The 23554-nt window shown below is 40.2% G+C and overlaps 1 protein-coding gene across 2 annotated transcripts in view; it reads right to left on the bottom strand.

The window, feature by feature from the left end:
* The window catches only part of SNX6 (sorting nexin 6), a 30198-nt gene extending 10005 nt beyond the window's left edge, over positions 1 to 20193 (bottom strand). Inside the window, exons 1-11 of one of the 2 annotated variants that reach the window (XM_082316770.1) lie at positions 20130 to 20193; positions 19924 to 19971; positions 13230 to 13334; positions 12264 to 12374; positions 10555 to 10676; positions 8476 to 8599; positions 7071 to 7166; positions 5628 to 5733; positions 3080 to 3155; positions 1749 to 1788; positions 371 to 457 (exon numbers count right to left, since the gene is read on the bottom strand). In XM_082316770.1, the coding sequence (XP_082172896.1) occupies positions 371 to 457; positions 1749 to 1788; positions 3080 to 3155; positions 5628 to 5733; positions 7071 to 7166; positions 8476 to 8599; positions 10555 to 10676; positions 12264 to 12374; positions 13230 to 13334; positions 19924 to 19971; positions 20130 to 20135 (921 nt within the window). In that variant the 5' untranslated portion in view covers positions 20136 to 20193. Of the gene's footprint in view, positions 1 to 370; positions 458 to 1748; positions 1789 to 3079; positions 3156 to 5627; positions 5734 to 7070; positions 7167 to 8475; positions 8600 to 10554; positions 10677 to 12263; positions 12375 to 13229; positions 13335 to 19923; positions 19975 to 20129 lie in introns of both variants that reach the window. The other variant, XM_082316769.1, reaches the window with a different exon arrangement.
* Between the last annotated feature and the right edge of the window lie 3361 nt (positions 20194 to 23554).

Below are 23554 nucleotides of genomic sequence, written 5' to 3'. Positions count from 1 at the left end.
GCACTTGCAGATCATCTGGAGTATCCATTTTGAATATTAAAAGTAGAATTGCTTGCAGTCTACAAGCAGCAAACACACTGCAAACCATGAACAATTCACCAACAGCTCTTCCACTGTTTTTAATTATTGAGGCGAAATCATACGGTGTAAGTGGATCACAGTTCCAAATAGTCAGTCTCAGTCAGAAACTGCATTGTTACTCCTTATATACAACAGAGATCCAGTTTTTACAGTTGAGGAAGAAATTGCATGGTAGAGGTGGCAGCATTTTAACCTATCTACGCTGTATTTCTCAAGATGATCCCTTCTCTCTCTCTCTCTCCCTCCCCCTCCCCCCCCATTACACTGAACAAAACCCCATAAAAATCACCTTAGCAGCTTGAGATTCTCTTAGGTAGTATTTCAGAAGATCAGAAAGTTTAAGATCTTCATCAGCGGATACCCGGGCCTCTATTTTCTGGAAAAACAGCAAGTGAAAGCACCAATTTAAAAACATCCAGACTTTGGGTATTCACTTGTATGATGCAAATACAACATAAAATATACAACAGTACATGACAGATCATCTTTTTCAAAAACTAAGATCATGCATTTGTGACAGAATACTTAAAGATGCATCATGAGAAACAGTATTAGGATTTTGCACTAAAACGTAAGCAATAACCTAGTGTGAGAGCAGTAATTGCCAGCTAGCTTTCTATTTTAAACAATGCTTTCTTCCCAATTTCAATTATATGTATCATATAATTAAGGACATGGTTTAGTGGTGGACTTGGCAGTGCTAGGTTAATGGTTGAACTTGATGATCTTAAAGGTCTTTTTCCAACCTAAACAATTCCATGATTCTATACACTAGGAAAACAGCAGAGAAACAAGAACTTACCTAATATAAAGAGTTGCACAAGGAGTTTTGTGTTGTTATTGAGATCAAAGGAAAACAAATTTTTAAGGCACCTTTGCAGACTAGTTGTGTAACTGCATGTATTAAATGGTCCAAAAGCCCAATAAACTTATTTGCTTGTATTTGAAATAAATATTTCTGTGAATTTAGAAACAGAGTCTGCAAGTGCATTTTTTAAATCTTAATTTTAAAAAAAATTCTAAAAGGCAACATTTTCAGTCAAAGCAAGTAATTCTGTTAACTTGATTTTCTTTAAAGTATGTATTTATGCATATATAACTGTCCATGTTTAGGAAATGCACACATTTTTCCTTTGAAAGTTTTCTTGATACATGGCATACATCTTCCGCTCTACCAAGCCAAACAAATAAGGCAAAAGAGACAAGATATTTGCAGATCTGGTTAGGAGCTTCAGCAAGTATTTCTGATTTCTAATTGCAGAAACAGATCTTGGCTCCAGAAAAAAGCAGCATAACCGCTATTTTTTGGATTAAGGATTACATTTCTTCATTTCTTTTTTCCATAACAAGTTCTGCGATACCCAGTAACAAGTATGGCAGGCCTCTAAGCATTTTAGGGGAATGGCAGCTTTACTAGGGTATTACATAGAAGACAGGAAGATTGCCTAAAAACATTTAGTAGACTGAAGACTCCTAAGGATCAATCATTTAACAAAACAGATGACTGAAGTCTTATGCTTTTTCATTCCCTACCACATATTGCTTAAATGCTTCATATAGAAGCATCCATAAAACATCCACATATTAATGTCTCGTTGACACAAGATGTCCTGACACTTCCAGGATGTACGCAAAAAATATATGCAAAAAGGTTTCATAGTACATACCCTTGTTTTGTCAAATAACTCTGATACCTTCAGAAAAAACCTGCAAAGGAAATAGCTTATATTACAATATTAATTTGAACAGTCTAATTACTTTCTAGAACTCTAAATATAATCCATGTCTAGCAACAAAGACTGTAAAGGCACTGCTTAGAATTGTAATTCACAGAACTCAGAGAACATAATAGTTTCAAATTGTAGCACTTCAAACATCTGGGAATTGTACAACTTATGAAAAGGTAAGAGACAAACAAAGCGTAACGGATGGATGTCTTTTACTAAAGAATAATTGCACAGCTCCTCAGGGATTCTTTATGCTTCTGTGAATTAAACCCCAAACACCACCACCCTGGTTAACGGTCCTACGCTATTATCAAGCGTCCTTCACTCAAATTTGAAGGTACTTTTCTTCACACAGTAAACATGACGCATGCTTTACTTTGAATTCAGGGAGGCTGAGCAACAATGTGGCACATCTTCATCACAGGAGACAATACAAGGGTTCAGTATAACAGCAGACCGAATTACAGTCAAATCATACTGTTTTGACAGACGGCAGGCACGAGTCCTGACAGACCCTAACAGACTACGTCAAATCTCAATACTGTAACCAAACTAATTGATAGTAAGCTATCACCACATTTGGAAGTATATCATTGTAATTCAGGTAAATTAATAAAAGTAAGTTAACTTTCATGCTCCTCTCCTACCTGTCATCACACTAACTAGTAAGTGTACACGTTTACAAGCATTGACATCGTTAAGCTAGCTAACTAAGTTTTACTTTCAGATACACCAAACTTCATATTCAAGCAAATCACTGAAAGATTAAAGGACAGACATCTGTACATAGAGACACTCTTCTATCTTCAAAGTTTTAGGGATCTCTGTAGATTCCTTTGTTTTCCTAAAGGCAGCAAAATTGCCAGAACAGCAAAACTATTTTTCAAGATGTTGGTCCAGGGAGCACCCACAAAAACCAGTATACTCAGAGAAGAGACCTGTTCTTGCTGCACATGTCAAAGGACTTAAAACACTTAAAAAAAAAAGTGAAAGAGTTGGGTTGTTTTCTTATTCTATGAGGACTTTTCCATCTCATCTGTGTAATTTTCTACAAACTGCAGAAAACAGCATTTCTTTACTGACAAATACTAAAGCAAAAATATTAAAGCAGCTTGTTACAGAAATTAAATACTAGAGAAGAAAATCTCTTAAGGCAATATAACTATAATAAATTGTGTTTTTCTCATAACAAGAGAGCTACCGGTCTCAGCGGGTCACCGTTAAGACTGCTACTTAGCAAATTCCCCTGTAAGTTATTAACAATATCTTACTTGCATATATCTGTGGAGTCCTGCGTTCCTAATGCATATAATGAAGAACCAATTCTATTATAGTCATCCGCCACATCTAGAAAAAAACAAACAAGCACTTGTTTTACTATTTCATTCCTCTTCTTTCTGAAAATTTTGAAGTTCCTCTCTTTCTTCAAGAGTAGGTGTTTTTCTAAAAGGAACATGATTTAACACAAAAGCAGAAATAAGATTTCAATCATGTCACTTATTATGAAGGATAGTTTTGCACAATAAACACAGTGCTCTCACCAAATCGTGAAGTCTGTAATTTATCTAGGAATATTTAATACAATTAGCACCTGCTGGGTAAATTTATTGTACAACTTCGTTAGGTTTTACTTTGGTGGAAGATATACAAACTCAATGGCTAAAGTCTGAATTTAAATCTGAATCTGAAGTCTAAAGCTATTTGGAAAAAAAAAAAAAAATCACAGTCTAACAATAACGAAGAGTAAGTCTCTGTGTTTGAGAGCAGTAAATTGAATACAAACTCCAAACTACCAAAATACAGCGCTATACGCACAACACCTTTTCTAGCACACGCCTAATTTTCAGGAAACCCCTGCCTCATCAACAAGTGGTCACTGGTTGAAGTAGCATTAGTGTTAAAACATTTTAAACAATGAAATTAGAAGCAGGGTTTGTAAAGAAGGCTGCATAATTTGACTGGTGAGGTATTGCTATATAGTAAAAAAAAAAAAATCAAATCTTTGCACAGATGGCTTTTTTAAAGAGCTTTTAGTATAAACTCAATGGATGATGAAAACACTAACAGATCCAAGCAATGAACAGGAAAATATATTTGCTTGTTGTTTTTGAAGTTTATATGCCTTTAAGCAGTTTTTTTTTTTTAAATAACACAACCTTGTTTTAACAGATTGAGTGGGTTACCTTCCACTCAATTCATTACTTTATACATCCCAAGGGAATCAGGACAGTTGGTTACAGTGAAGAATGGTATTAGGAAGCCATTAACCTCCCCTTCTATTCCTCCCATTTAAATGTAAAAATAGATTTTCTGCTGGAAATAGGAGGTCACTATCTTTTGCAAGCTCTGCAGCTCGCTGTCAGTCATAAGTTATCCATAAACTACAGACTGCCCATTTCCAAAACAGGCTTCCCAGGTGATGCCTCTACCCCTCTAGCCAGAATGTCAAAAGGTGCCATTTGTCCCAATTTGCAGTTTGATAGAAGTTGTCAATAAACATCCTAGGTGATTTGAGTCTGAAAACCAGTGAAGCTTTGTCACGAGTTTGATAAATCTTTTCCCATCAGATCCTCTACAACCTCATTTCTAACAATACAACCAACGTGAAAAGCTCTCTCACTACCTGAAGTTTGGCACCTAACTACCATGAATGAAGACCAGTTTTCATTTTAAGAAAGCAAACAAAACACCAGAAACCACTTCGGGTGGGAACTGAATGAAGACACAGGGTCTTCATTCAGACACAGTACTTCATTAAGCCATAACTGACTCTCCCCATCTCCTAGCATAGATACTAAAGCTACAAAATACTGCCTTCACACAAGAGCAAGAGAAGCATCTGAAGAGCTAAGCAAATTCTTAATTTAATGTCTCATTCAATATCCACTTTAGAGTCCTTATCAATGGAGATTCATAAGAGGTTTGTGGCCTGGTTTTGTGTGAACTATATTACTGTAGATACCAAAGACAGAATCTGTGTATCAGACACAAACTTCCAGAAAGTAAACGGAATCTAGTAGTTCAATTTTATCTAGGCACAAAAATTTAAAATCAAGGGTAAGGAAGGTCAACTTTTTCCTGAGCTTCTCAAAACAGAGTAATCCTAAACCAAACACAGTAGTCCTAAACCAAAGATTTTCCACTTTCTCAAATTAATGCACTGCACTTGAGAAGACTACCTAGAGCTTCCAGAAATCACATCAGCTAGCACTCAGCTTAGGAAGAGAAATCAATAGCTAAGTGGATAATCTCACCTCAGTAAGAAAAGGGGTCCTGCAGACCAAACTACTGCATGTACACATTCCAGTCTCCATTCTAAAAGGCTGAAAAACGGAAACCTGACTTCCCAGTCTAGAGCTAATGGCCCAAATGGGAGTTTGCTGCTCAGCAAGGTAATGCAATGCCTAGTGTGCCAAGAAATTGCACTCTGATGAATGCAAGCTCACCCAATCAAGAGCAACTTCATCAGGAGTAAAATCACATATACTGCTATATTACCCACCTTTACACTTTAAAGACTAAGAATCAGACTTCAGAAAAAATACTATTACATGAAGAGTGTTTCTCTTCAAAGGAACAGCATGAAGAATCAAGATATCTTCAGTGTCGCATCAGGCTGTTCTTACTCCATCTAGTCTATCATAGAAAAGGCTAAACTTTGAAAGTCAGATTAAACTTCTTTAGACTACCTGAAGACTACATTTGGAGAAATTAATCAAGTTTTCACATGCAAAAAGAAAACTAAAAATTACTGCTCCTCACGAACCACTTCTGTACACTTTAACTAGTACTATTTTCCACCCTGGAAAAAGAACTCACTTTTATGTGATCTTGTCATTTTATCAGATTTGGCAGAGGCATCTTTGACTCGGTTGTGATATTCTACAAGGAATGTTCTTTCATGTTCAAAGAAGTCATCCACATCCTACAAAAAACAAGAACAATTTAAACAGGATTTCATTCACTCTGTACAGAGCAATTGCAGAGTAAATTTGCATATATTGCTGTTGCTGTGACACGAAATGCAATCTATTTTTATTGTCTAAAACACCATTTATGTAAACTGATTACTTCTTCACTTATTTCATCATGATCTGAAGTTTTATTAAGAATTTATTAAGAATTAAGAATTTGTAACAAGCATCTTAAAGGTCTAGATAACTAAACCTGAAGTGAAGGAAATAATAAATATTTTCACTACTAACTATCACTTTGATGACAGGAAAATAGAATAAATGTCAAGTACTTAATAAAAGGACATCTACCTAGAAAAAGGGGAGGGAGGAAGAAAGACATCCAGTTGCACAAATGCTGCAGTCATAGCAGAGATGATATGAACTCCTAGCTCAGGAACGCTGATCTTGATGACAGATTTCTTTCAAGTTGGTAAATGTAGATAAGTTTTAATATTTTCTGCATTACAATTTAAGATATTTGGTTTATATTTATTTTTAAAAACCCTCTAAAATAGCACAGATGCTCAATACCATGGAATAGCCTACAGCACAGGCTTTGAACAATGCGCTTATGAAAACTGCTGGTTATTTGGACTTTATATTTTTCTCCAAGTCATAATTAATCCATGGTAATATCCACTTTCCAGTAGTTTCAAAACTCAGTATTTTACAACTAGGAACTTTGGCTCCTCTAATTTGCTTGCAAATGGAAAGTTACCCCTAAAAAGAAAGGAGATCAAAATCATCTTCTGCAGAATTTATGCTTGTTATAAAAATCAATCTTTCAACTTTTGGAAAAGTCGAAATGAAATTGAATTTTCCTTTTTTTTTTTTTTTTTTTTTTTTTTGTCTCAGTTACATTCTTGCATCTACTGGGAAAAACAGTATCACCTCTACTGCTGCTCTTAGCTTTGAAACATTAGAAGGATGTTACAAGGCTGGGAAAATTCACACTGTGTTACTAATGTCTGAGCTGCAGCAGTTGTCAAAGCTAGTGTACCTTCCCACTATGTAAAATGACAGGCCAGAACAAAAAACAGATTATCAATTATCTGTGGATTAGAAAAATGCTTAATTTCATAAAACAGGGGAAAGAGTACTGGAAGTTCTCTTTCACAGAAGGAATCAGACATCTCTATCTTGCATCCAGGGCCACAGGTTCCTTCCCGTGCTCTGCCTCTAATTCTTAAGTTAGACATCACTAAAAAAATTCCTTTTTTGTAGCTATGTAAAATTCTGCCTCATTAAAAAAAGGGGACAACAACGTTAATACATTTTAAATCTTGATATGTTAAGCAGTAATCACCTTTACTCCTGAAACAATGACACCATCTGCTGATTTAACCATATTTTTAAAGAAGTCTTCAAGTTTCTCTTTCTTATTTTTCCCACGAACACTCAACTGAAAAACAAATTCATTTATCAAGTTAGTTCATTTTCCGGAGGCAATAGAAGCTTTAAAAAAAAAAAAAAAAAAAAAAAAAAAATAGAACCACATACCACAAGTTGCTACTCTGAAACCAGTTTTCCTGCTCTCTCCTTAGTCCTATACTCTGCATTAATTGGGGACAGGGCACCATGCACCCAGAAAGACAGACTACCTCATTTACTAGACCATTCTTTATCACCTAAAATACTATTCCAGGGGAAGGAAAAAAAAAACCACAGCAACATTGTAGCACCTACAAATAATACCAAATGTACAAGGTGTACATTTTAGTTATCAATAATACAGTATTTATTACGCACAGTATAGCTGTTGAGTTAACCTAATATAATCAGGTTTTGCTCTTTTAAGTATAGAATAGCAGATCTTTGACTTTCAGATACCACAGAAGCATTTACCCCTCACTACACTGAGGATAATGTTGGTTTCAGCCTCCTCACACTCTTCCTGTCCATCTAAATTTGCCCAGTTTAGGTAAACTGAGTTCCTGAACCAGTAAACATTTCTGCATCAAGCAACAAGAGGATCCTCTATAGCATATTTTGAAGCTAAGCACATACTCAGTTGAGCGAATCTTTGTAATTTCTTCAACATTCAATGCTGATTTCTGCAATTTTAAAAAGCAACTAAGAGCTGTTTACAGAATATGAGCAACCACTAACTCCAACACCAAAGAGTTACTACAAATCCAGAAAGTCCTCTCCATTAACTCAAAATTAGACAGCAACTCAGTACATAACATGTGGATAGCCACACTAGTCCAATATCTAGGAAAAAAATTAACCAAATTTTCACCTATATTATTAACAAAAAGGCTTTACTTATCAGAACATTTCACTAGAAATCCTCTCTAGTTTTGTTAGCAACCGAATTTAAATCACGGTTCCAAATCCTAAAAATTAGCATTCTGTCTTTGTTGCATCATGCTTCACAAAAAAAAAAAAAAAGTTCAGTCAAAGAGTGGACAAGTATGTCACGTGAAATCGCCACCAAAAGCTAATCTTTTTAATCCAAACCATATTGGATTCCCATTAATATTTTTGGTGCTGAGGCTAAAGCACATAGTGCATTTGGTTCCCCAGGTGGCAGCAAAATTAACTCCTACAAACTAAATGAATTTCCAACTTTTACAATACAAATATGCCTGGTATGAAGGAATTGATGCAATTTGCTCCAGGAGGTAAGCCTTCTTAATCAATTTTCCATCCTACCATAAAAGTACATCTTGATTTCTCTCACCAGCAACTCAGTTTTCAATACTCACATCCTGATTATATTCCAAGAACACATGGAAATTTAAATCCTTTCTCAAAATAGGATGTGCTGCCACGCGACACAAAAATACTTCATGCATTGCAACTGTCTTCTTGAATATTGCCAAATATTCACTGAAAACAAGAAAACAAGACAGACATAAGAATTTCATATGAAGCAATTAAGTTTGAGATAAGCCTAGTGAGCAGCTTTAGGAGATCCTCAGTAAGGATACAAAATTATAAGCTGATATAGTAGAGGTTATCATGCCAATATTTGATTTATACATAAATAAATAATATAATGTTAATACTAGTGGGAAATTTGAAGCTCTAACAAATTACAGAGAGACTTTTAATGAAGACTCAACAAATACATTCTGATTTTTAAGGCCAGCTAACACAAACTGGTTTGCTGAAAGTGTAACCTCATTTAATTGTCCTTTCCTCAACTCCCCAAAAAACAAGAAATTGAGATAGACTACAGTCACTAGGCACTATGTAGCTGATGTGCAAATTCCTTCCTCCCCATCTCCATCCCCTTGCCTATTTGCACCCTCCTTACTTACTTAAATGTTTTGTTAGCTCTTTAGATAGCAGTCTTTTATTACATGTTAAAGCACCTAGCCTTTTGGGCTGAAGCTTACGTGGATGTCTTGCTTCATAGTGGTTCTAAAAGTGAAATTAAGTGCTGCATTTGGTACGTACAACAAAAAAAATCACGTTTAACCATGACAACTGCGTAGTTGCCCAGTTCAGCCAACTCGACTTTAAAGCAATGACTCATTTGTGATTTAATTAAGAGGAAGGCATTCTCATCAATACAAGTTTGCTAGAGTCCATTTTGCTTTGCAAATTCAATAAGATGTAACTTGTCTAGAAATGAGGAAGGGGTTGTATTCCCCATTCTGAGGTCAAACAGCGAAGTGATAATGAACACTTTTGCTTCCACTATGTGCAAGGAGGTTAAGATTTACATACCAGCAAACCAGCAGGGCCAGTGTTGGGAGATGTTTGATCTCAGTGAGAGTAGTAGTCATTCAGTGAAGACAAAAAAGGAGGATGCAGAGGATGGAGGTGGCAGTAGAAGAAACCCAAAGTTTTCTGTGTTATCCAACCCCTAACCAGACCACAAGAGAATCATGATCAGGGCCGCTGGAAAACCACAGATTCTTTAAAATCTATAGTGTTTTGCTAATTTCCAGTTTTCTGCAGATGAAGTGTATATCTACTCTGCTATAAATTATGTTGTATGTAACACTAATACAGAGCTTTTTAAGACATTTGCTCACAGCAGCTGGAGTTCGGAGAGAAAGCAGCAGTTCTATGTACTTTTCTTGCCAATTCAGAGCTCTTGATAGAAGCAGTCTAGAAGCAGCGTAAATATACACTTGAAAACTGAAACCAATGACAGGAAAAAGATCAAAGAAGTGAATGCATGATAAGGAAAGTGGATGAAGCAAGGAGAAACTTCACTGTGTAACTCAATATGGAACAAAAAGCCTTAGAGCAGATATTTCAATACACATTAAATTCACAGTAAGGGAAAATACTATTTTAAGGAAGTATATTCTCCTTGTGCAAAAAAAAAAAAGGGGAGTATCAAAAAAAAAAAGTATTTGCTAGTAATCTCCGTATTTCTTGGGGAACAGAAGGTTGGCATCTACATTTACAGTACCAACCATGTGCAAAAATCCCTAGTTCAAACACTACATGTATAAACCTTAAAGTTTCATTATGCTTTTAAAGTGTGGAACACTGGAAGTAAAAAAGATAGAGGTTACCTCCTCCCTTTGCAGGCATTCTGTGAAGAAAAGGATCTAACTAGTTTTTTCGTTATAAAAGAATGCTCAAGAACAAGCTGGTTTTTTTTCCTGTTTCAGAAGATCTTCCATGAAATTATTTCTACAATTTTCCTAATGGCTCTGATCATGATCACTAAGATAACCCTGGTTATGTAGCAACTAGATTCTCAAGCCTATATCTCACAGAGAACCATTACAGTGAAATCAGAAACATGGGACAGCAAACAGCATTAAAAGTTGAAGGATAAAAAAAAAAAAAAAAAAAAAGTAATCAAGTCTACATACGCCTCCAGTTCTTGTTTCATCTTGGTGAATTCTTCTTTAGTCATTGATCCTTCCCCTTCTCCAAGTTTCTGCAATTTCTCCCTTGAGGCATCAAAGTCAGGCCTGGGTGGTGCTGGTGGAATCTGGAATTGAATCAATTTTTTTGTTTAATTGCTCATCTTCTCAGTCAAACAACATCTATTCAGTACAGGAACTATAAACTGCCTGCAGCTTTCTAATATATGGCTCTCTCTTTCATCATTCATTACAACATTTATGGATAAATTCTCTCATTCATGAGTTAGACCTGCTGCATTACTGTACTAATTTTGGCCAAGTGTCCTTGAAGATTATTGAAGAATTAACTAATGGCTTCAGTAGTTTAATTACAACAGAAACCAAATAATACCTAGCTTTCCCAATACAATGAATTAAAACTTGAAATCATTATTTTATAATTAGTTTTGGTTTAGGTTATTTGGTAAGGATTGTTTCTTGTTTAAAGAAAAAAAAAGAATTCCACAATTGTTTTCACACCATCCATTTATAACTCCCCAAAACTTTAAACCAAAAAAACCATTCCATATTGTTTGCAGGCACTAGTTCTTTCTTGCAGCACTGTTGACATTAAAGATACATCTGTTGAAATAACAAAGCACACAGTAAACAAGTCTCTAGGTTAATCTTGCAATATAGCATATTAACATTGAAAGAGAAAACACTGCAGTCAAACTAATCCTGAACCACTATCAGTAAAGGAACACAGAACGAAGCTAAACTATGCTTAAGTTTTAGTTCACTGATAATTGCCCATTACATTAATGCATCACAAAAAAGATAAATCCAGCATCCACACAGTCAACTGTCTGAAACTAGTTATTACCGCACTGAAGGTCTAGTCACTTCAAATAGCTTTTCTGACTAAAAAAAGGTTAGCTCAAGAATGGTGTGACACATCACAGACTATATTCATCATAATGTACCCACTAGTCAATCAGAAATACATGTTTACCTTCTGAATCAGTAGACACCCCCCCCAAACACAAAATGAATACCCAACTTTCACACAAAGATGACAAATATTCCTATTTGTAATTAAAGTATGAACAGCAGCACCCATTTTTAACAGGCAGTATCGTAAGGTGACTATTTTGGGACCTCTGATCCCTGAAGGCCTGAAGTACATGTCAAAACACGTTGTTAAATTGTGTATTAAGGTTCTCTGTAGTTCTAGATGGTGTTTGTGTTGTTTTTTTCCCCTCCAACCGATTTACGATAAAATGATTCTGATCTTCATAATAAAAACTAGAAAAGTCTAATTACTAGAGATTAGTTACTGCACTCTGCCATTCCAGCTAAAACAAAGGCAACGTGAAACTTGTAACTAAGTTAAACATTAACTTGCAAAAACAATACTACCAAGTTATATAGTTCACCTATCTCCCACACTTTTAACATAGTGGATTAAAAATACACTTGGATACAGATTAAACTACTCACTCCTTCAGAGCGAAAGGCAAGGAAGTATGACAACCACAGTAACTTTCCCCCAAGCTTGCTTCAACCATTAATTTTGTGTAATTGCATAAAATGAAGTATTAGAGCATCTCATCTGATTTTAGAAGGAATGAACATCTGCCGTTTCCATTGCATTTAAAAGCAGTCACAAGTACTTTCAATATCATCCACAGAAAACAATGCACATAAAGCAGAAGAACTGTAATACTTACAATATAGCCAGCATAGTCCTCATTCTCAACGAAAGAATCATGAAGCCAAATAAACTCTTCATGTTGCCGGACAACAGAAAATTCATTTTGTTTGAAATTTGGTAAGGAACTCTAGAAGGGGAAAAGGAGGAAGCATTATGGAAAAAAAAAAAAACCAAACTAACACAAAACCAAAACCCACACACCAAAAAAAACCCAAAACACCAAAATGTTTTTCATTACTATATGAAAAACACCTTGAAGGAACAATAAAAAAATCCCTGTAAAAATAATCCAAGTAAGGATTTGACTAAACAAAAATTCATACACCAATAATTACCCCCATCTTAATTAGTGCAGCAATGAATTGGCATGGGTTGCCCAAGAGGCTGTGGAGTCTCCGGCCTTGGAGATATTCAAAACCCAAATGGACAAGTCCTGAGCAATGTGCTTTGGTTCACCCTGATTTAATGGTGGGAGCGAGGAAGGAGATGGGACTAAATGATCTCCAGAAATTTTATTCAACCTCAACTACTCTGTGATTCTGCGATCAATAAACATTCAAATCTAAAAAAAGAAGAAAAGCCATAAACAAGCAGTAACTGAAAATGATTCTTGAATGTAATTCCATTATGAAATACATTCTTAGAATCTGAAACCACAGCTAATATAATAAAAAACTATACTGAAGAATATTGAAGTATATTAGAGATTCTACCTGCAAATAGGCCAATTAATAATCATGGGAATGGCATGACAACACACCAGTACAAAAAACTGAACATCACTTTTTTCTGAGAAGTTTTTTAACTTCTTTTTAGCCATCTTTTTCCTAAGCATTGCAGCTACACAGTCTCTTAAATATGAGATCATGCTACTTTCTCATTTCCTTTGGATTGTGTTACACTTGTTTCAATAAACAGTTTAAGCAAACTTTCTTTTCTATATAATTAAGAAGACATTCAGCGTACAAACCCAGGCTTTTACCTTTGTATGGACAGTGAATTTCACTTTGTCCCTCTCACTGAGTGCATCTGAGATATCCACTTGCAGAGCAGCATCAGTCTGGAGATCTACATTTATTGCTCTAAGCTAAACAAAGAAAAATCTATTTAGCTTAAATTTAAAAAAAAAAAAAAGTTAATTATATTTCCCTTATTCTTCCCCTGAGAAGAACCCCAATCTTGCTCGCAATACTGAACATCCTTAAAAGACTGAAGATTGATTACAAAAAAAACATGACATTAAAAGATTATTTCCAGCAGAAAAAGAAATTCCAGTAGTACTCCTTATGGCACACGTGACCATAAAAATAATTTCCTTTACTATACTCCTTGTTAGTGCACTATTGTCATTTCTGCATATTGTTAACTTGCTAGTAATTGAGATGATCAACACAAAGTACATTTACAGACAGCAGCAAGTTTCGTAGGTTTTTCTCTTCATTCACCCCGCTCTCCTGAATCAACAACCCGCTCCAAGTACATGTACTTGTAAAGGTAGTTATAAAGTCACTAACAGCTGGAAAGGTACTTCGAAGGAGAAAAGTGGTCCTATATTTCGAAGAAGCAAGAGCTATTCAAGACCTGGGTTACTCACATTGTCTTACACTATTCTTTTGTTTAACATTTCCTATGATGGACTGAAAAAGCTTAACAAAAATAATATCCTGAACTTCACAGAGCTAAGACTCCTTGGAAATATTTTTCTGTGAAAGAAAAAAAAAAAACAAAACAAACACCAACACACAAAAACCAAACCCAGGATTTCAGTCTCTTCAAAAACAGCATGAGAAATGGCAAAAGTGCAAGGAATACACATATTTTTTTTCCACAAGACGTGAAACCTGAACTCTCTCACAAAACAATTCCAAAGTCACATCAAAAAGAAAATGAGACAATGATCAAATATAGAAAAATGGGAAGATTAGCTGAGCACCACAATGCTTGACAGGAACCAGGCCAAAAGCTTCAACAGTACTTGGTGAAACTTGCCTGAGTGACTGGATGCCATCCAGAGGGACCTGGACAAGCTTGAGAAGTGGGCCTGTGTGAATCTCATGTGGTTCAACACGGCCAAGTGCAAGGTCCTGCACCTGGGTCAGGGCAATCCCCGGTATCAATAGAGGCTGGGGGATGAAGGGATTGAGAGCAGCCCTGAGGAGAAGGACTTGAGGGTACTGATAGAGGAAAAGCTGGATGTGAGCCGGCAATGTGCTCTTGCAGCCCAGAAAGTCAACCGTATCCTGGGCTGCATCAAAAGAAGCATGGCCAGCAGCTCGAGGGAGGTGATTCTGCCCCTCTGCTCTGCTCTGGTGAGACCCCACCTGGAGTTCTGCATCCAGCTCTGGGGTCCTCAGCACAGGAAGGACAGGGACCTGTTGGAGCGGGTCCAGAGGAGGGCCACAAAAATGATCAGAGGGATGGAGCACCTCTGCTATGAGGACAGGCTGAGAGAGCTGGGGTTGTTCAGCCCGGAGAAGAGAAGGCTGCGGGGAGACATTATTGTGGCCTTTCAATACTTAAAGGGGGCCTACAAGAAAGATGTGGATAGTCTTTTCAGCAAGGCCTGCCGCAACAGGACAAGGGGTAATGGTTTTAAACTAAAGGAGGGTAGATTTAGACTAAACACAAGGAAAAAATTTTTCACAGTGAGGGTGGTGAAACACTGGAAAGGGCTGCCCAGAGAGGTGGTAGATGCCCCGTCCGTGGAAACATTCAAGGCCAGGCTGGATGGGGCTCTGAGCAACCTGATCTAGTGGAAGATGTCCCTGCCCATTGCAGGGGGGTTGGACTAGATGACATTTAAAGGTCCCTTACATCCCAAAGCATTCTATGATTCTATGAAACTATAACCTCATCTAGACCCCAACTGGAAATTAGAGTCCTCTCACCCTTGTTGTTCTAGAGCAATTTGTCCCATGACAATTTAATCATCACGATCAACAGACACTCAGAATATTTTTACAGGTACTAACTCTGAAATCTTCTCCAATCACATTGTCAAAAAATATTCCAACGTCATGCTCATGAGGCTTACTTTTTACTGAGACACTGTGTTTTCTTTGATGCTGCTTTTTTTCTAGAAATATCACATTCTACAGTATAAAAATGCTTTGCCATACAAAGATACAGACTTTTTCCCACAAAATTTTTCAGGACTGCATTTTGAAGCCCGTACTCAAGTACAAAAATGCTTTAAGTATCAGCAACGCACAGTAAAAAGGTTACACATGAGCAGATTTTTAAGGTAATGCTGCAAGGCACTGGAACGGCACTAGGAGAGAAGCATCAACTGCCACATCTTGTTTTCCACCAGTTATCTTAATCCTTATTTTAAATCATAGTGGTCAGCTCCCACTCTAGTTTTCCTGTTAACCTCAAGGCATGGACAACTCCGCTGCTTATGTAGTGGCAACCAGACTAATATATCTTGGAATTAGTGTATTAAAGTAAACCAAAATCATACAGTCTAGCATATTCTGCTACGCTAGCAAAATGTAACACTTCAATAGCTACTACAGAAATACTAATAGCTTTTCCTTACAGCAAAGTTGGAAATCATTAAAACCACCACACAGTAACATATTCACAGATGTGATTCAGGCATCGCTTTTTGTTTCATTTTCCCAAGGTTTAGGGGGTCAGTGCCTCACACAAAGGCCTATTATCATGCAATGATCCATTGCAGATCACTTCTCAGAGGCAGAATCTCCTAGCTCCTACTGAGTTTCCAATGTGCTTAACATCTAATTTAGGAAAGAAAAATATAATCTGACATACCAATGTCTGCCTTATGTCATGACACCACATTTTTCAGCTTGTAAAAAAGTTTTTAGTAGTTAAACTATCTGGGGTACTGTTGGGTTTTCTCCGGTTCCCCAGAATACATTAACAAACAGTAATCTCAGCAACTAACCTGGATTATCCAAATGGTATTTTTGTAGTCTTTCACAGGTCACAAAAATTTCTACTAAAATTCTTTTTTCCCTCCTTTTTTTAATAAGTGGTACAATACAAAATTCTAAGATTCAGTATAACAGCTGTTCAAGTTTGTCACTAGTGCATACACAGTCTCTAGTGCAGCACACCCTGGCCATATGCACTATTCACAACTTTAGGAACAAAATGCCTATCTGTGCTGAGAAAATTAGGAACCACTAAACATGACAACTTCACTCATGACATACAACTGTAAAGGACTATTTGTTTGATTATGCTGAGTTAAGTTAGTAACAGTTTTGAAGAGTTTAATCATATGTTAAATTATGCTGTGTAGCCTGACTGCCAACAGGGAACATTTTCATTTGCAACTGTAATGAAGCATTTATGAAAGGTGTCAAAGACAATAAGAAAGTTGAAGGACTTTAAATGTATTCATGTGACACAATGGTTCACATTGCATTACTGGGAATTAAATTCACAAACAACATCATCACACAACAAACTTAAGCAATCTCTTCATCTACTTCCAAATCTTCCAATCTACTTCCAAAAGAAAACTGCCACCAATGGATGGTTTTCTAGTCATGAAGGGAGTAGAAAATGAAAAAAATAAAATGCTACAAAGCCTGATTTGGGTGAAAATTGAAATGTTAAGTACCTTAAATTCTGGAATTGGAGAAATGGAGGTGGGATACAGTCCCTTTGTATCTTGCCCCCCCTCCCTTCAATCTAATACATACAACATAGCACAATAATTTTATGCTTAGATACATGCTCTACACCCATGCTGAACAACTTGCAAAACAAAAGCTAACTTAATTTAGCTGCTTTACAGTCTCCTATGCTACACCAAGAAAGTCTCTGTTTTATGCAAAGGGTCTAGAAAATACCAGAAGCCAAAACCAGGGCTAAGCGACGTTACAGTACTAAAAGAGAACACAATGCAAAGAGAGGATTTAGCACCTAAGCTCTTGCTCAAGGATCAATTATACTTCAAATGATAATGGAAGGAAGCTGGTAGACACAAGGGAAACAACCAAACCTTACATTCCTAGGCAATGTCATCCTTTAACAACAGTAACTTCTGTACTCTAAGCTCTTTCAAAAATGCTAGAGAAAAAGGACCCTTTCTTACACGGGTTCTTTACGGGCAGATAAATACACAGAGCAAGGGAAACAAACAATACTTTTACAACAAAAGATTACAAAGTGACATCACAGCATTAAGTTTCTAGCAGACCTCTTCTGAGGGATAGCTCATTTCCCCTAAATGAGTAGACAAGAGCATTATCCAAGTCAGCTAAAGTTTGTATAGATATAAAACACATGAGACAGTACCAGTAGAGCAATACTATACCACCTTTCAAAGCATGTATTGTTTACATGAGAGAGACCACAAAAAACCCCAACAGGAACTGAGTTACTCCACGTGAACTCAATAGTATCTTCCTAAGCGAGATTTAGAAAAGCAACTCCCACAAGTTCATTTTATGCAGACCATTTATAATAAGTTCCTTCTACAGACCACCCACTGCTACTTCCTCAAAGATGATTCTCAGTGCTCTGTTTTACCCTTTTCCAGAAAAGGGTTCATATGGTATAACACAATTGTTTGAAAAAGTACTGTTTCATGTGGCATCAGCATAATTTCCAGCCCTCTTTTTATCCCATCACCCCCATGTTAAACTTAACACAACTGTAGCTGACCAACATGATTCTGAAGAGTTAAAAGTACAGTTGTCATAGCAATATCTGAATTCTAGAGAGGAAAGAGTACTGATTTTCAAAACTAAAAGCTCCATTACTCTAACCAGAAGTTGCCATCCATGCTTTCAAATAAAGGCTTGACCTACTCGTTTTTTAATTGCAAACAGAGGAAGGCAACAAATCAGAACCAGGGAAACACTTTATGAAAAGCTGTTTATTTTTATTACTGCTGCTAAGAAAAAAAGAAGTTATGGTTTTGAAGATTAAAGTACAGCAAATCCATTCACGAACAGACTGCCAGTATTGCTTTTGATTAGATTTTCTGTATCACAATCAAAATCATGCAGATAACAACCTGTGTTTAACCCCAAGGATTTACACAGCAGTGAAAAAGTTAAAAACCCAGAGTGATTGAAAAAAAAGAAACCTAAAACAATTAGGGAAAGGAGAAGGACACTGTTGTGGTTTAATTCCTCAGTGCTGGATGAAGATGGGGGAGGCAGGGAGAAAAAAAAAAAAAAAAGAAAAAAAAAAAAAAGGACTGCACTTGGCCAACTGAGATGATGTAAGTTGTCCAACAGCACAAACAAGCCTGCTAAGAGATTTCTCAAGGCTTTCAAATTACCTTGTGAACTCTGACTACCTGTAGCCTAAGAAGGAAAACTAATAACCAAACGAACAAACAAGTTTCACACAGGATCAGATCTGCATTGTTATGTTCTACCCGCACCTTCAGATAAAGACAACTTAACTGTGCACTTCAATGCCTGTTCCTAAATACCAGGGACAACCTTCATAAAATACAGCTCCATAATTAACAAGTTCTTCAGTCCTTGTTCTGAAGGCAGTCAAAGGACAACAATTTCCACCTTCTCTCTTTTTTATCCAGTATTCTTACTGAAGCAACTGTATAATTAAAGGCAAAAGCTCTACAGTGGCCAGAATTGGCCTAATACAATACTAGAATTCCTTTTTTAATTTCTGGTCACAAATTGGAACATAAAACGCGCTGAATTCCTACCACATGCATACAATTAAAAATAGCTTAGTACTTAACACTATATTTGACACTTGAGTATGCGTGCATGACAAAAGGGTATACCAAAAGAGTGTTCTTCAGATTTCGTATTTTTAGTAATACACTGGATGTAGCCACTTTAATAACCAGCAATAGCCAAGGCAACCTAAGCAACCCAGAAGCTGCTCTCCTAGCATGCTCAGAGTCAGTCCTTCTCAAGATACTAACTGCCAGGGGTAATCAGTCTGAGTAAGTTATACTAGATGAGCTGATTTGTTGCTTCAGCGAGGCAGGCAAATTAAAGCAAGCTGGATGCAGCAGTTCGAAGAGAAACGAAGGCCAGAAACAGCAGGGCAGAGAAAAAGGTTTTCTCAGTAAGAAACATAATCGTAGCATCCCATCCCAACAGCAGAACTTCTTTTCAATAAAGAGTGTATTATGCAGGGCAATGTGAACGTCCCGTTGTCACCTACGGGAGAACCCCCGGTGCCCGAAGGGGGAAGGGAGGGCAGGGCTCTCTCGCCCAGGGCCTGGCTCCCGGCTGAAGATGGAACCTGGGGCTCCCGGCAAGGCCGGCCGCCCCGCTCAGGAGCACGGCGGCAGCCGGGTGCGCGCGGGGCGGGCACGCAGCGGGGCGGGGAGGGACGCGGAGGGAACGCGGAGCGCCCGCGGCCGGCGGGACCCCCGCCACCCCAGCAGACGCCCGAAGGCACTGCCCTTCCAGCGCCGGGGGGCGGAACAATGACAAATTCAAGGCACAACACACGCACCCGGAGGCCGATGTCAGAGGGAGGCTGCGCTACTTCCACACGGGCAGGTCCCGGCAGGCAAACGCCCCGGGCCCGGACCCCGGAGCCCAGCCGCCCCCCGGCACCCCGCCTACCCTCCCGCTACCCGCGCAGGGGGCCGGGGCCCGGCGGCGGCCGGAGGGACCCCGGGGCGGGGGCCGGCCCTGCCCTCCCCGCCCAGCCCCCAGGCGCCGGGGTCCCTAACGCCTCCCCGCGGCACTCACCCCTCGGTCCTCCTCCGAGAGGAAATCTGGGCCGTCGTCCGAGCCTTCCTGCTGGGGGCGAAGAGGAGGCGGAGGCGGAGCGGGCCGGGGGGACGCGGCGGGGCACGGCCGGCGGCAGGAGGGTGGGGGGAGACAAAGCGCACAGGTTAGCGACCCGGCCGCAGCCGCCCGCCCCGCCCCGGCACCGCGGCCGCCCCGACACCCACCATCATGGCTGCTCCCCGCGCTCCGCGCCCGCCGGCCCTCCCCCCGCCGGCCCGCCCGAGCACAGCGCCGAGGCGGGGCTGCGGCGCGCGGGGGCGGGGCGGGGCGGGGCGCGCGGGGCGGCGGCGGGGCCTCTCGCGAGGGAGCGGCGGGCGCGGGCCGCGCGCGCGTAGCCCGCCCGCCCCTCCCCCGCCCCGGCGCGCTCGGCGGCCGTTGAGGGGAGGGCGCGAGGCCTGGCGGGGCGGGCGGGGGCTTCGGCCGCGGGCCCTCGGCCCGGCGGTGGCCAGGCCCGGCGGCTGCGGGAGGGGGCTCTCCGCGGCGGGGGAAGAGGCGGGGAGCCGAGCCGAGCCGAGCCGAGCCGAGCCGCCCCCGGGCGGGGAGGTTGCGGCAGGGGCCCCCCGCGTGGCGGCCGCCCCGGTTTTCCCCTGTGCGCCGTGGGTGTGCGTGGGCCCGTGCTGCAGCAGCGGCGCCCCCGGGGCTGCCTGAGGGGTCTGGCGAGCTGCGAGACCCCGGTGTTCAACCTGCACCCCCGCTTCGGCGGTGGACGGTTTTCCCGTGCACGGTTTGCAGAAGCGAGAGTGGCTTTGTTCACGCGTGCAGAACTCGCGTGCTTGGCACACTGAGAGCAAGCGTGCAAAGCCTCTCAGCACGTCCGTAAGGGGCAGAGCTCTGCTGCCATCCCTGACCTTTACTCGTGCCTGCTTTCATGCTGTCCTGCTCTTCTTTCCGTCATCTCTGCGCGAGATGGGCTTCGCAGCACCAGCCCTTCACCGCGTGCATTTTTACAAGCGCGTGTGTGTGAAACAGGCTATGCAGTTACACAGGGCTAGAAATTAAGTGGTTTACAACATGTCTTTGATTTATGGGCAGTTACGTGACTAAGATTGATGACTGCCTTTCATTCAGACTAAGAAACGGAGCCATTAAATGCCTCTTTGTCTAGTGACAGTGGAAAACATCAGCACTGGTTGGCAGACTAAACCAAACCTCAGCGTGGAGAGTAGGGAGTCCATGCCTGAGACTGCATTTTTGTGTGAATCAGAGCTAGAACAGCCAAGAAATGGCCTCAGGGTGGGGTTTCGTGATCGGCATAAACCGGCCTAAGTTTGTGCTGTTGCGGCGAGATGGTGGCAGGTGTGGACATCAGCACTCCCATGGGCGTACAGTCTGACAGAGGAGGGCGCTGATCCAGCTGCAGTTTAATCCTGCAACAAATGATGAGCTTCCATCCGAGTCGGCTCCGTAATCCAGCCAAGCCCATAGTTCGTTACACAAGCACGAGTGGGACAGGACTACCGCTTGCCACAGTAGCGCCGTGGATTTAGACGGGAGTAAGCTGATCAGGAAACTACACCTTGAGAAACGCTACTCATGCAGCCTCAAGAGAAGCGAAGAGAAAGCTTTCTGAGCTCTGCGCTGCTTACAAGTGTGCTTTGGAATTCAGAAATGGAAATGTTCCCTAGGAAATTTTTCTTGGTATGGCTGCGGAAAGAGGCCGTTGAATATACATTTTGTAAATAATTAAAAAAGCTGTTCTTTAAACAATTTTCGCGTACGCAGCCTGTTTCTGTCTTGATACAGACAGATGCAATATCGTCCAAAGCACTGACTTACTACTCAGGTCAAGAGAACTAAAAATATTTTACAAGATACTGAGAAAGAGTATGTGATCTCTGTTTGAACACCAACCTTGTCATGCTGAAGGGGTAAAGACACAGTCACACAGGAACCTGATTTCTGGGGGTTCACCTGCAGGCGTTAGCATCCTGTTCTGTGCACATTCTGGGCTCAGTACCACACTACCACTCCACCTAGCAAACATCTATTTTTCTGGAAAAACTAAAATCAGTGACAGAATGAGCTTTTTTTTTTAATGTTTATTATTTATTGTTAATACATTTTTGTAGGACCAAAGAACCCAAGTCAAAAAGTGTTGAGAAAAGGCTTCACAAGTAACAAAGAGACAATTCCCTCTTCCAGGGGACAGCTAAGTAAGTCCAGCTGACTGGCATGAATCCGGCAGGATGACCACCTCAGGTGCATCTACAAAAAATAAGGTTATATGGCTTTCCAGTGTGGCTCTGGGAGCAGTTCAGTCGTTTTGGATGGCACGGAGGCTCATGAGGAATATATTCCAAAACAACGGTAGTACTGTGGCTCTAAAGGTGCTCTGCACCAAATGATACCACAACTGCTATGCAGCAATACAATCCACAATGCTAATCTTTCATCCTGCCCTGATCAACTTATCCCAGCTCCATGTCTTGCCCTGTTTTTGTCCCCATGCTCCTGCCCGCTGGCAGAGCAATGCTTACTGCACGCTGTTTCTGCTTCAGCGGCTGAGGTTGATCATATGTGCCACGGGGACGTCCCAGCTAATAGGTGGGAGAAGAGCACTACCCCTTCTCGGTGCTCTTCTGTCAAGACTCGGGTCAATCAGCCTGCTCTGAGGCTGCAGGATCACGTTCAGTTTCCTTTGACAGCTGAGCTCACCCCACCTAAGGAGTTTCTACCCTGGCTGTTTGCAGAGTCTCCTCTCTGTCTACATAACAATAATAAACCAGGTCAATGAACTAAATATAACCCAGCAAGAATGAGATTACACCTTGTAACTGAGGCAATCTGACAGCCCTTTAGTACCATCACATTCCTCCCCTCCTCCTCCACACACCTGGCTGTCTACTTTACACCAACTCTAGTCTTCAGCAGGCCCTGACTCCAGTCAGCCTGTCTCACCAGCAGAAAAATTACGCGGGATTAAAGGAAGGGAAAACTGTTTTGACGGGTGAGTTGCATTGACCCTGATAAGCTGTATGGATGGCCCAGAGGACGATGCAGGAGTTTGAAGCTAGAAGAAAGAAGAGTCTTGGAGCTCTCAAATGACATCTTCAGAAATTATTCCCTTTACCAACATCTCACTGTTGCTTCAGGACACGCTCTGACTCACTCAGCTGCTCATTTTTTGTCTCATTTTCCCTCCCTTTTTTCCTCATTTTTTCTTTTCGGCTGCTATGTTTTGTTTTGTCTCATTTTTAGCTGCTAAACTCTTGACGCAAGGATCATCATTATTCTGAGTTTACAGAGCCATAAGTAGAAAGAGGGACCGATCCTGCACCAATCACGGGAAAACTGCTGCACTACTGTAACCCACAGGTCTTCACATTTTTTAAAAACATTTCCCTGCAAAGACTCATGATGTCAGTAGATGGTGCTATACACATATTTTTAGGAATGCTTTTCGGCCGAGGTGTACCCAACCAATAACATTTCCTTTGTCTTTGAGCGTGATGGCCCTGGAAACCTAGAAGCCACACAATTTAAGAAATATTTGGCTTTTAGCAGGGAATCACTGCAGAGATCTAAAGGCTTTCCACTCCATGGCGTCATGTCATACAGTACTACCTGTACTGTATGACTAACCATGGAG

Source organism: Platalea leucorodia, assembly GCF_965183815.1.
Source record: "Platalea leucorodia genome assembly, chromosome: 7".
Lineage (NCBI taxonomy): Eukaryota > Metazoa > Chordata > Aves > Pelecaniformes > Threskiornithidae > Platalea > Platalea leucorodia.
The sequence above is the reverse complement of the archived record's forward strand: the minus strand, read 5'-3'. Positions and strand labels throughout refer to the sequence as shown.